General features: G+C 38.7%; 1 protein-coding gene across 1 annotated transcript in view; it reads right to left on the bottom strand.

The window, feature by feature from the left end:
• The window catches only part of LOC126106844 (collagenase-like), a 170,334-nt gene that overhangs the window by 124,371 nt on the left and 31,609 nt on the right, over positions 1-14,354 (bottom strand). The window contains exon 3 of the mRNA XM_049913239.1: positions 4,346-4,515. Coding sequence (XP_049769196.1) covers positions 4,346-4,515 — 170 coding nt within the window. The remainder of the gene's footprint in view (positions 1-4,345; positions 4,516-14,354) is intronic.

Here is a 14,354-nt window from a genome sequence, read left to right as displayed (position 1 = left end):
AAACTGGGGAAACTCTCCTGGGTTTTCCTTTGTAGAAGAACACTTTAAAACGAAGTTAAACATTTCAGCTTTTGCTTTGCTACCTTCAATTTCTGTTCCTTCTCATTCGCTAGGGACTTGACACTAACTCTGGTGTCATGGACAGCCTTTACGTATGACGAGAATTTCCTTGCATTCTGTGAAAGATCACTTGACAATATTCTGACGGCGTAGTCACTGTACGCATCACACGTTGCTCTCTTGACAGCCAAATGTATTTTACTGAGCATCTCTCGATCTATAGCCCTACACTTTGTTTTACACCCATTACGCAGTAATTTCTATTTTTTTTTTTTTTTTTTTTAGGATTTCCTTTACAGTGGCTGTATACCAGGGAAGGTTCTACTGTTTACATGTATATCAGTGCATGTTCCACTATACGTTTAAATTTTAGCCTCTGCATGTTCATGCCCTTTGCTGAAAGTTTGAAGTTCCTGATTGAGATATGACATTACTGATATTTTTATGTAGTTTATGGAACGTGTATATCTTACTACATGTTTTAGTTATCCTTTGTATTTTGGTAATTACTGTTGGCACAACTGTGTCATGGTTACTGATACCAGTTCCGATGTGTACATCCTCAAAGCGGTCATGTCTATTTGTTGCCATTAGATCCAATGTATTTCCATGAGTGAGGCTACTAACTACCTGTTATAGGCAGATTTCAGAGAAGGCATTTGGTAATCACGCACACAACTAACAGAACTGTCATTTTGCAAATTAATTGTTGGATGATTAAAGTCTCTGCAGCTGATGACAGTGTGACTGGCGAATTTATGTGCAGGTGAACCGAGGTTTTCTTTAAAGTTTTCGGTTATATCAGGAGATGAATCTGGTGGGCGATAGAAGAATCCAATTATCACTTTATGCACACACTTGACACTGAGTGTTCTCCGAACAATCTCACTTGCAGCTCCAATTTTTACCTCAGTGGATATGAGTTTGTTGTCTGCTGCAACAAATACACCGCCTCTGTTTTCCATTTGCCTATCCCTACACACTTAAATTTTCCCCAAAAGTCTCACTGCTATAAGTTTCAAGTTTCTGTACCTAGTATTATGAGAGCTTTACTGCATTTCATGGGCATTTGAAGCTCTACTACATTGTTGCGAATGCTTCAGCAGTTTACCATTAGTATTTTAATACTTGTGGGTGGCATTGCTTTGGATCTTACACTGATATTTATCTGCTTCCTACAGCTGTCGTTATCTGAATTGGATGGAGAATCGCCTAATCTAAACAGCCTTGTCTGCAGGTCATACATAGGCAGCTACCTGAGTAGCAGACCCTGATGTGTAGTGCACACGAGACCGTTTTAGAGGGACCCTACAGTTCTGAACCCCATGGAGCAAGTCCAGGAAGTCTCAGCCGAACTTTTCACACAACTGTCGAAGTCTCTGGTTCAGTCCTTCCACTCTGCTCACTACCAAAGTGCCACGATCAGTTCTGCAGACATTGCTGCAAATTGTGAGCTTCGTTGAAAGTCCAGACACAAGGTTGGTCTTCTCAACCTTGTCTGTCATTCGCTGGAATGACCCAAGAATTTATTGTAATGTGCGCCAAAGTCTGCATTTGGTTGTACCTTGTTCCGTCAATAGCTGTTGGAATTGCCTTTTCAACATGTTGAATGAGGCCAAGAGGCATACAGACTGAGTGCATCTGGCATCCATTCCTGTTTCTTGCTGCTGTCATTCGCTGTATGTTCGAGCTGCCGACAGTTAAAAGACCCTGCCTTTAAGTGTTTGCCCTTTCCTGACACTGAACCAAAACAGATCTCCCAAAAACAGTTGAAGTGTGTCCCACTGACTACCATTCGTTGAAAATTAGGAAGGTTCATGAATTCCCACTGATAAAGGTGATGTCATTGTTGATGTCAGTAGTCCAAGAACATCAGTAATGAAATAAGGCCAACAACCGATTTCCGAGTCAAGTAGGACGTCTGTGGAGGTTCTACCTGTGTCAAAATGCCTATACTTACACTACCACTGTAGCTGATTGGCTGGTTAGTTGGTGTAAGGGGTCAGAGGGAGAAAACTGCTTGGTTATCAGTTCCCCTGCAGCTGGAACGTTCGTGGCCCTTGCACAAGCTGTCAGCGTGACAGCTGAGCGGAAGACGGGCAAACATCGCATTTGGTTCAGAGTTATTTCCAGGGTACCTCAAGTCAAAGTACACTTTGACTCTGCAATTCAAACACTGGGATTATGTCATGCCACCTTGTCTGGTGCATGCTGTGAGAATCTATGTATGAGGGAAAATGGCACCATTATGACAATCAATTGCAGCCATTAACTCACTGATGACAGTGCTTGGCGTCAACCACTGCAAACTGTAACAGCGAAAAGATGCGACGCAGTTCAGCAAGTAACTCGTGAAAAGAGCTGCAAATAGTGAACAACTTTCCAATTCAGCGCTACAAGTAGTGAACAACTTTGCAATTCATATCACGCCCTTGCTGTGGTGTAGAAAGTATCTTCTGAATCCTTGAAAATGCATCTAGTACACAAGAATCTTCTCATAGATTGGGAGTGTGTGGGGGGGGGGGAGGGTAAATAATAATATTAGTGGATTTCAAAGGCACAGTGACAGGTCACTTGGACTGGTGGTACACTCCAGTGGCATCAAAACCATGGAAACGATATTAGGTGCTTTCTTCTGTCTCTTAACTGATCGCTATATAGGCTGGAAGGGGAGGTATTATTGTTTGGTAGTTTTTACTTTGGATGAAGTACCAATATTTATTAGATTTATTTGGTTTCACATCTGTTATCAGTGAAAAATTATAAAACCTATTGCATCCTCATGGGAGTTCACTACTTGTGGAATGGTCTGAGATATCTGCTGACATACACCCAATCAAGAATGTTTAGGATTACAAGAAACTTGCAGTGCAATATCACAGATCAGATGATCTCAGGTGAGCCCACATCAAACAGCAACTCCTTGCTTACCTTGTAAACAGGCCTAGCATGTTACAATGGACAACGTAGAGCAACACTTTATTGAATGTAGCCCATGATTTCACAGATAGAAATAAAATGTGCATACCTGTCGATTCTTCCATGATTTACATTTATTCTAATGTCATCCAGTCCTCACTCATTGTAGAACAATCAGATAATTTCTACAAAACAGCATAAAAATAGCCTGAGTAAACAAAGAACTGAAAAAAAGTATCTATGTATTATATTACACCGTGCAGTCACATTGACGTGAACACCTGTCATGATACTGCTGCTCATGAACACACGTTGTGAGCTGTGTGCCACGCTGCATTGCCCTGCTGGTAGGTGCCATAGGTCGAGGAAAAAGGAACTGCATGTAGTGGTGGACGTGGCTCCCAAGGATAGAAGCATGCTTGTGTTGATCCATTGTGGCTTCTAGAATGACGAGATCACCCACGTAATGCCGCAAAAACTCTTCTGAGACCGCAACACTGTTCTCTGGCGCAGACCCTTCTACAGATGGTTGCATGGCGTTTACTTTCAGACGTTTCACGCTGTACAGCCCAACTGCCTGATGGAATATAAGGCGAGCTTTATCTGGAAAGGCTGACTGTCCCCACTCACTGGACGTCCAGTTTCGGTATTGGCGTACAAATTCCAGCCTCTGTCACCAATGAAGAGCAAGCAGCATGACTGCATGAACCAGTCGTCTGCTGCAGAGACCCATATATATATCAACATTCGCTGAACGGTTATTGAGGAGACACTGATGGTAGCCCCTTGGTTTATCTGGATGACCAGTTGCTCAACACATGCACATCTATTTGCCGCAGTCATCGTTCATATATGGTCCATGGTGCACAGCAGATGCCTTACCACCAGTTTTGGATAGCGCCATTAAGCCATGCATGTTGTACTTTAACAATGGCGGCATGTGGACAGTTAACAAAACTAGCCGTTTGGGAAGCGCTTCCACTCTTGTCCCAAAAAGCAATGATCAAGCCCTTTTGGATGTCAGGCAAATCGATCCATTTCCCCATTATGACACCTGCACTTTTTTCAATCCCTCTCCCCCACCCAACAATTTTTATATGCCCTCCACTGTTAATGCTGCCACCTGCCATCTGTGACTGATTATTGTACTGACGTTGAACATAGGTGATGGCCACATTAATGTGACTGAACTGTGTAAAAAGAAACTATAGGTTTCAGACCGTACACACTCCTTTGCCAGACTTTCGCAGATGACTTTCGTTAATCACTACTGTCTCTGTCGCTTTCTGTCTGTCAATTTACCAATGTATATATCTGTATGTATGTCGCTCTCTCTATGAAGTAAGAGCGCTGCTCTACTACTTACTGCTGAGAGGAGCTTTCTTGGGCAGGAATACTACAGCCACGTTGTGACTCAAATAGGCCTCCGTTGTGTAGTCCGGGTGGGCTACAGACCAGTGGGCGGCAATGACCCAGGCTGTGGTCTCGTTCTTAGTCCGATGAACGGTTCCCAGGCGAATGATGAACTTGTCAAAGCTGCAAGAATTAATCTATTTTCAATTGCAAAGCAGACAGACGATGTAAATAATTTTTACTGATAGCTCATGGTAATCAGTGCCACAGACATTACAGAACAGAAGAAAACACAACTACTCTCTAGTAAAACTGTATCAGGAGACATCCACAAACACAATACAATATCAACAACGTAACTTAACAATGTTCTTCTGAGTTTAGTAACACAATAAGTTATTTGTGTAATGAGTGATTCATCTGTGGAATATTTCAGAAATGGTTTAAATATGCTGAAGGTAAGCCATTACGTAAGGAAATGAAGAATAGCACTCAAATTCCTGCTCAAAATCACTGTTGTTAGCATTTTCGAAAATTGTGGAAAAGTTAGTATAGAAGCTGTATCTTATCTACCTGACTACAAATAATATATTGTCTATGACTTGGTTAGGATTACAAAATGATTACAAAATAGATTATGGATATTTACACATTGTATTTGAAAGAAAATGACATTTTTGGGCAAGGGTAGGAAGAAACAGGTTAGAAGAGACTGAAGAATGAAGAAATATAGGATAAGATTAACTCGTTTAATGTAGTACAGAAAGTAACAGTTGAGCTACTACAATAGGCTGAAGATATTGTGAGGATGGCTAATGGTTAAATGGTTCAGGGACTCACACCTAGTGAGTACGTGGCTGGCGACCACGAGGTCCCGAGCTGAGTCCTGGCATTGCTTCCACTTACTTATGCCAGGCTCCTCACTTTTATCTTTCCTATTTGGCCACCCTCGGCCAACTCTTGTTCTTTTCCGACCCTGACGCTATTAGGTTTCGGGGGCTAGGGGTCTTCCATTTCCAACCTATACTTCTACTGAGCCGAATATCTCCCGGGATAAGGAGATTACCTTCTATCAAGTGCCAACGGCCTTCTAGGAGGGCGGATGAGCGGCTAGAAGGAAGGGCACTCTCTTGCCCTTGGGGTGGGAAACTGCTCCTAAAGGCGGAGGAGCCACAAGGTGGCCAACGGCATAGAATGGAGAAGGCAACGGGAAACCACTCCATTAAAGACCCGGGCGGGTATCCCAAGTATCAACAGCTTATGATGGAAAGCTCTTTGGTTAAATTCTCCGGAGGTAAAATAGTCCCCCATTCGGATCTCCGGGCGGGGACAACTAAAGAGATACCAAAACCCAAAAGCAATAATGTAAGAAGGATAGCAACATGGAACGTCAACTCACTTCTTAAATGTGGTAGACTGGAAAACTTGAAAATGGAAATGAAACGAATGGATATTGATGTACTGGGAGTCTCAGAAATGAGATGGCCAAACGCTGGCGACTTCTGGTCAGGGGATTACAGAATCATACACACTGGAACAGCACAAGACAGTCCCGGGATTGCAGGAGTGGGAATTATCCTCAATAAAGAGATGGGGTTAAGAGTAAAAGGATTTGTTCAACATAGTGAGAGGATAATTTATGTCCGATTGGATTACGACATAAAGGACTCCTGAACACAATCATAGAGGGATATGTCGAGGGAAAAAGACCAAGAGGAAGACCACGACTGAGGTACATGGATCAAATCGTGAAAGATGTGGGATGTGACACCTATAAAGAAATGAAGAGAAAAGCTGAAAGACGCACAGAATGGAGACAAGCTGCCATTGTAGCTGTTGCAAACCAATCCTTGGATTGACCACTACAGAAGAAGAAGAAGGGCTAATGGTTCTGTTTCAGAATGATGGTGGTAGCAAGGCTAGAGAGAAAGAGACCTTTGCAGAGATTAGGAACAATACGGGACGATATGCTACCCACAGTAGATTAGATTCTCAGGAAACTGGATGGAAGGTGCACATGACACGATCTGCTGGCCGGGGGGGGGGGGGGGGGGGGGGGAGATTTGTTAGATAGGCGCATGATCGTCAAGGTCCTTCTCGCTCGCTAAACAAGAAAATGAGTGCCAGAGGGTTATAATTAAAATGTAGCTACTCATGGAGGTGTAGTGTGGTCTGTGATTATCGTGTGGCAGCAAGACTTGGTAGATAAACTAACGTGCAAACGCGGAATCGATTTACGCTGGAAAACAATGTTCCAGTTTCGACAACCACATGCAAATCTGGCACTGTACACGGTTTTTATGACGGTATGACAACCACGGTCTCATTTGAAAAGCCATGGTTGGTGAGTGGACAGTACGACTATCGAGAAGAGAATCCATGTTCTTTGAGTGAAACTGTTTTATGTGAACAACAGCAATTACTGTGCTACATTGAGAGTGTATCACTGACTGAAAGATCTGAGGAGCCGCCCAATGTCATTAAATGGTTTAATGACGACGATACCGAAATTCGAAAATACAGGTGAACTTGGTATGGCATCTGAGAAATGAACGTGTCCTTTCCCGGTGGAAGTTATTGACGAGGTTGCTGTTGCTGTAACTGAACGTACAGCATGTACTCTGGTCAACAGTACGGATAGTTTTGCGATACAGACTGTGTAGTAACTGGAACCGCATGATCTGCAGCAACATTCTAAATTGGCTCTTTGCTTTCTGGCATGGAACGAAGTTCATGACATGTCGACAAAAAATACTCTATGGAATGACGAGGCAGATTTTACACTGCAGGATTCAGTGAATACAAAGGACTGCCCAATTTGGGGTACCGTTAAATTGGGTGTTTTGCATGAGTAGCCATTGCACTAGCCGTATGTGACTGTATGGCATGGGTTCACAAGCAACTTTATCCTCAGCCCATTCTTCTTTGAAGACAATACACCCAGAGGGTCTGTCAGATGAACAACGACGTCTGCAAGTTTTGGAAACCTTATTGTACAGCATGTCACTGTTGCTTTGAACGAGCACAACTGTGTGGACACCCTGTTTTCTTGCAAAACCACGGAGCGACGTGGCACAGTGTTAGCACAATGGGAGGACGATGGTTGAAACCTGCGTCTGGCCTTCCTGATATAGGTCTTCCATAATGTCCCTACTTCGCTTCAGGCAAATGCTGGGATGGTTGCTTTGAAAGGGCATGGCAGACTTACTTCCCCATTCTTTCTTAATCTAATGGGACCGACGACCTCGCTATTTAGTCTCCCTCCCCTGCCCCCACCCAATTCACCAAGCAGCCATACAAGATGGGGCAACAATTCATTCCGCTCGCCAGTGAAATATCTGCTCAATGCAACCTTCTCCAGAATTTTTCCAGATATGTAACCTACAAAATCACCTGATATGGATCCATAAGATTTTTAACTCTGAGGATATCTAAAAGATCGTTATTGCTAGGGACAGATTCAGTCTCTGCCTGTCCTGAACGCCAGTATACAGGATCATGTTGTTTTATGGATGCAGCATCTCGTTGTCGTTTCTGGTGCTCGTAATGAACAACTTTTGTAAGTGGTGGTTAAAAATAATATCAACATTTGGCCTTTCTCACTTGTTTGACCTTTCGAATCCACGTTCCATACCTAATACATTACACATGGAAACATTTATATACGTTTTTATTGCATTCACATCGCCTGATTTTCACCTGGTAGCCGAAACTGGAACTAATTTTTATCCAGGATAAATTGGTTCTCCATTAATGCATTATAGTATCTACCATGTTTCACTGCCATGTGATAATTACAGCCCACACTGGACCTCTGTGAATAGCTGTAGTTTAATTATAACCACTTAGTGTGTAGGCATTTAGCGAGACCTTACTTAATTCAGTGGTGAATAAACTATTGGCTACTGGTAAATTTTATGGTCTTTCAAGGGCATTTGGCAAAGGAAATTACAATAAGCTTGTAAGTAAATTAAAATATTTTTGAGTGACAGGAATTATTGGAAAATGGTTGGTATTATATCTCTCTGACATGAAACGCAGTTTGTCATTAGGAATGACTCGAGTATTAAGCTATCAGGCATGATAGAACTGCGAATTTATTACATGCCACCGTAACTTTTTCTTGTGTGTGTCAACGAACTGCCATCAGTGACATTCCCATATGCCAAATTTGTTTTGTTTCCAGTTCATACACACATATCAGTAAATTGCCAATCGGTTAATGAAATGTTCACAGTTATTAATAAATATCTTCTAGCCAATTCCTTATAAGAAACTTCGAAAAAAAAAATACTACACGCTGCTCAGATATTGTGCACTATCACTGTAAACTCCTAAAATATGAGGACATGACAAGAGTAGAGATCTACAGTGTTAAATTATTGAGACAGAAGCTTAATAATAAGTTTAACGGCGAGGAATATAACATGAAACTCTTGAAGCACCTTTGCAAATTTTTATTTCCGATGCAGATGTTGTCACACGTAAATGATATAAAAATAAAAAAAAAGGTTCTGCAATTTGCTTAATTTCATTGCCTAACGTAATCCAGTATCTTTGTTGGGTAACTTAACACACCAGGCATAATTTTTCTGCGTCCAAAAACATGTGATATGAATTATTAATTCTGCCAGCTAAGAATTTCCTACACAGACCTGTCCAACCAAGTGCAGATACTAACTATTGCTTCAAAATGTGTATATTCGTTAATAAAATTAGTCATAAATAACATATACTTTTTCATATCAAGTGATCAGTTTATGCAATTCGTAAGAGAAAAAAGAATACTCTTCTAAAGATTTAACATCAGTAGTTTTATACAGAAAGATGAACATTATTAAAGCACACATAGCACAGTTTTTCATACCAAAAGATCAGTTTATGCACTTGGTAAGAGAGAAAACTCTTGTAAGGATTTAACATCAGTAGTTTGGTACAGAAAAATTAACATTATACAGAACACACATTTTAATAACTTGTCAGCAGCTATATAGACTTTAACTACTAATTATGTTTGGTTTAAGACGAATTTTTTGGGGCTTAGTCATTCTACAGCATTGACGAATATCTTAGGTGAAGTGACTGATTTGTTTATATTATAAATAGACTTAATATTTCGTAACATCTAGCCACTGTTGATTTTCAGTGCACTAATATAATCAATGTAAGCAAATGTTACAAACAATTTTTTCCACTTTGATGATTTGTGGTTACAATAGCTTAAAATTATCGTATAATCGCATGCTGCTGCAAATGTATGTGTGTCTGACAAGTCTGTTATTACTTTCCAAGTGAAAGTGTGTTTAAGAATTTTTAATTTACTCCCAATCCATTAGGACAATTTCGCTTGGGGCCTGTGTAACAGTCATTATCGCATCTCATTTTCATATTAATAATGTATTATTCTTTCCTGATGTGTTCTAACTTCATGAGGATCTCCTGACTATGAATCTAACGAACGAAAAGTACATCGAATCTAATCAGTTCAGCATACGACAGACAAAAGAACAAAGATGCTGCCCTTAAGTTCATAATATTTACTTTCTAAAAAAGCTGAAAAATGTGAGTTGAGAGCAGCCAACAAGTGGTAAGCTAGGGTGAACATTCAAAAGAAACGACTAAGAGAGAGATACAAATTCAGTATCAACATCGATCAACCACATAATAAACACAGCGAAAAGAACAGTTTAATAGAGTTTCAGTGAAGTGCCATGGCACTGACAAGTTTCATTCCTAAATAGCAAACCTCACACTATGTTGCTTCAGCACACAGTGATCTCAGCGGCCATTGCTGACTGCTGCATACAGAAGTCGACTCCGATGCAATTATTCTGGTGAACTATGTGTTCGTTTCTCCACTGCTGGTCGCTATACATATGGAAGTGTGGAAGCAAGTTAACGCCATTAATGTTGTAGTTCATGTGCCACAATAACGAAAAAAATTCGAAGGCTAGCCTTCAGCGTTCTGTATGGGAACTTGATCATGGGACCCTTGTTACAGCTGATGGGTGTAGCAGGATTAACTGACCACATTGTTGTTTATGCCAGTGGTATTCCTGTTTTAGGATAGTGAAGACTTCAGACAATAAACTGGAATGATGATGAAAACCGTATGGTATGGTATAAAGGCAATAAATTACAAATTTTGATTTATAAGATTGCATACACCTTGTGGAAGAGGAAATTGTCTTTCAGTGTAACACTATACTGAAAGTCAGACCAAATTCTATACAATATAATGATAGTTGCAGGTTTTTAACTCTACTATTTGATGAACAATGAGTTTCATGAATCATGACACAATTGGAATACACCAGAAATAATACACAAGCACAATAGTGTAGGCACTTCCCGACTTCCAATGCAGGTTGTAAATGCATACTGTAACACAATCTTCACTACTTTCCCAGAACATTTCTCGTGGACAACAGTAGTAATTTTCTTTCAATATTTTTAGTACTTTAAAATGAACATAAACAGTGTCGACAACAAGAAACCTTTATTTTTGTGGTTACCGGTTTTGGTCGGTTTTTGACCATCTGCAGACCTCATATCATTGTGGTGGGTGGTCGTGAATGGAGCAGGTAGTATTACTCCACTTACTTCAACTGCTCAATATTCACTGCATTTGTGAGGATTCGATCTAACATTTGGACTCATCTTTTTATATCCCTGATGACAAGTGTTAAAAATTAGTGTATGTAATATTTTCAGTAAATTATCATATCGACATTCTGTTTCCTCTATAAAACTCAAATTTAGTCTATTCAATTGTGTTAAGCACTCCAAGTAAATTATATGTAAATATTCAAGCATTCACAAATGTAAATACTATAGTACATACTGTTTAAACATTTTTCTGGTAAGAACAAGCACACTACTCGGATATATACATTGATGTAATACACTGTAAATGTTAGTAAAACTGGAAAAAGTTAATTATTTGATTAAGTATAACTTAATGTTAACATTTTGTTACAACTTCTAGTTTTACAAATTTTAGATGTAACTCTTAAACACTTTATTGTTCTGACTGATCAGTCAGTGTTTACATTTTGTCACGTTTGCCACAGTGCGATATAACTGAACTAAAAATTATTTCAGTGACTGTATCTTGTTAACACTGTAATTTGGACAATTAATGAATTGATTTTTATTGTGGAGACCATTTAGATAGTCATGCATCTCAGCCCACAAAGTCTGTACACGTACATATGAGACCAATCTTATGTAATCTTCTGTAGGTTTTATATTTGGAAAAACTACCATGAATTTAATACAATGAAGTAAAAATTTGAAATGGTGTGTTCATCTTTCATTGGAAAGCCCTAAAAATGTTTAACACAACAACAAGGGTGGAAAATATAGAAGTCTCATACCTTTGCTTTATTGATGACTGAACATAAACTAAAAATAATTGTTATAACTTTTACCTTGATGCTACCCAACTCAAATTGTGTTTTATCAGCTTTGAATTAATTATTCGAAAGGGTCATAACATGCAGCTATAATATTTAATTCTATAAATGAACTAGTAGCAACTAAAGCACTGCAGATGCTGTAAGTCATGGGATACCTGTAATAATAAACTGACATTTTAAAGAATACTGTTGCAGTTTAAAAGAAGAATTATATGACGAAAATTATTTGAAACTAGTCTGTAATTGAAATGGAAGCAGCGTACACTTATAAAGGGCTTCATACTGCAGTGGTAATAATTTTAAAATGTAATTACTGATATAGAATTGGACTTCAACAACAACTGAGACAATAGATAAGCATTGTTTTTGTTATTTTAGTGAGATTTGAGCATTGAGTGTAAGTCTTTGAACATGATATTTTTTGTGATCTGAAAAGATGTAGCAATACGATTAAACAAGAGCCAAATTCGAACACCCTTGGAGGGAAAGTTAAGGTTATGAACAAAATCTCAGAAGTTTACTTTTACAGAACAATTCTTGGATTGAACACTTGCTGAGGGAAATGCAGGTTATGAAGAGGTAGTAGTATATGTAAACTGGACCATCAAGTAGTGGGAACAAAAAATAAACCAGATGGTTAAATAACAGTATTGAAGATTCAAAATGCCTATTAAAGTGTGAACATGACGGCACACTTTCACAAGTGAGGTGCTAAATAATTAATAGATCGGAATACCCTGCAGAAGCAGCCAAATGCTCTAGTTGATGTAGTTGAATCTGACATTGTAAATGTAGAATCAAATCTTACTATTAGATGAAAAAAGACTTTGAATAATTTTGAAATACTTAAAACTGTCATAATGCAGGATAATTAACTTTTGAAACCAGAAATAACTAGGACTAAACCGAATCTTGAAGAGAAGTCGAAACTTTTTGATTTCTGTTATTAATAGTGAAACAGTGGATGAAGAATTAATAGTTGCTAATGAGGTAGATGCATACAAAAGCAGTGTGTGATACATTATTTGGAAGCTTGTTGAATTACAAGAAAATCTCTCTACAAAGCATTTTGTTAATGACTGTGGTGGTATTTGGCGTAACACACCTCTAATAAAATTTCCTAGGGAGTGTAAATTACATCCCATCGACTTTGTATGAAACCCTTGTGACAAAACTTTCCTTAGTGACTGATATGGTTAAAATTAAATTTGCAAAATGCTTTTGACAAGTATGTACTTTCATAATTGAGTCAGAATGTCTGTTCTCTTATGTTCTATATTGTTATATATTTCAAAAATGTGTTCCAAACAAATTTTTCTCAGAATCAGAAGCGAGTTTTTGAGTGGGTCTGACGATATAGAGGGAAATGAGAGTACAACAGAACTTTTTGAGAAATGGCATAAAAGAACAATACATTTGGTGAGATCTTTGGTGATTTGACTCAAACAAATGTCCTAAAAACAAGATTTCCAGGAAAAGGGTCATGAGGGATACTTCATGAGCCAGAAGTCTCAAACGAATATTTTCTAAGCTATGTTGACAAGCTGGACAATCTTAAAGACAAATGAGAGTCAGAAATTTAACCATGGTGCAGTTGACAGCTATGATATGGGATAGAAATTATAATGGGAATCAGGGAAAGAAAGAAGTAGGATACCTCAAGAATGATTGTCAGGGACTTTGAAATCATAAATGATATTTATCTAAATGAGAGAAATAGGAATAGGAAGAAAGAATTTTAAGATAAAGGTAGGTCATTGGAGGGAAATAATAGATCATAGGATAATAGCGATCAGATAAGGAGGGAAATGTTCAGTGAAACTTATGGTTGTTCCATTGCGAGCTTGTTAGTTTGGAGGAAGAAATATGTAGCGATATATGGGCAGTAATTACGTGATCCAAGTATAGAGGAAAGAAAATCAAACTCGTATATCTAGAACAAAATGGGAGCCTACAAACGGAATATATTATACTCTGATAGGGAGTTCAGGAAAGCAATGCATTTTAATCCAACAGACAACAGAAATCCTAAATATTAAAGAAATTTCACATAAGCGTGGGCTGCAGAGATGCTCTCAAATAGCCTGTTGGGAAATGAAATTACAACCAAAGAGGAAATGATAAATAATAATAATAATGATAAATGAGATATAGATAACTTAGTTATTATTATTGAGAAAACACGAGTGAAATGTTGCTATTTCCAATGATGTAACTGATGGGTTTGATGATCATGTACAGGGGGTAAAGACATTTAACCATTCAACTGTAATAAGACTGATGATGAAATTGATAATTAAGATAAATACAATGCTAATTGTGTTGAAGAAACTGGCAGAATGGTTAATATCGAAATTACAGATGAAGCAATGAAGTTAATCACGTAGACAGTCATAATGCAAATAACTGGAGCAGTCAGGTTGCTGATACAGAGCTCTATTTGAATCAAATTTCTGGCACTCAATAGGTTTTTAATCAGTAACAGAAATAATGAAGTGTGTGTGGAAAATTTAGATAACGGAATTTGGGGTTTTTGTTCAGAAAAGTTTGTAGTGACAATAACAGAAACCGAAAAATCAAGACTAATAAAAAATCGAGTCT

This window comes from Schistocerca cancellata, chromosome 10 (genome assembly GCF_023864275.1).
Source record: "Schistocerca cancellata isolate TAMUIC-IGC-003103 chromosome 10, iqSchCanc2.1, whole genome shotgun sequence".
In the NCBI taxonomy this organism is placed as follows: domain Eukaryota; kingdom Metazoa; phylum Arthropoda; class Insecta; order Orthoptera; family Acrididae; genus Schistocerca; species Schistocerca cancellata.
The sequence above is the reverse complement of the archived record's forward strand: the minus strand, read 5'-3'. Positions and strand labels throughout refer to the sequence as shown.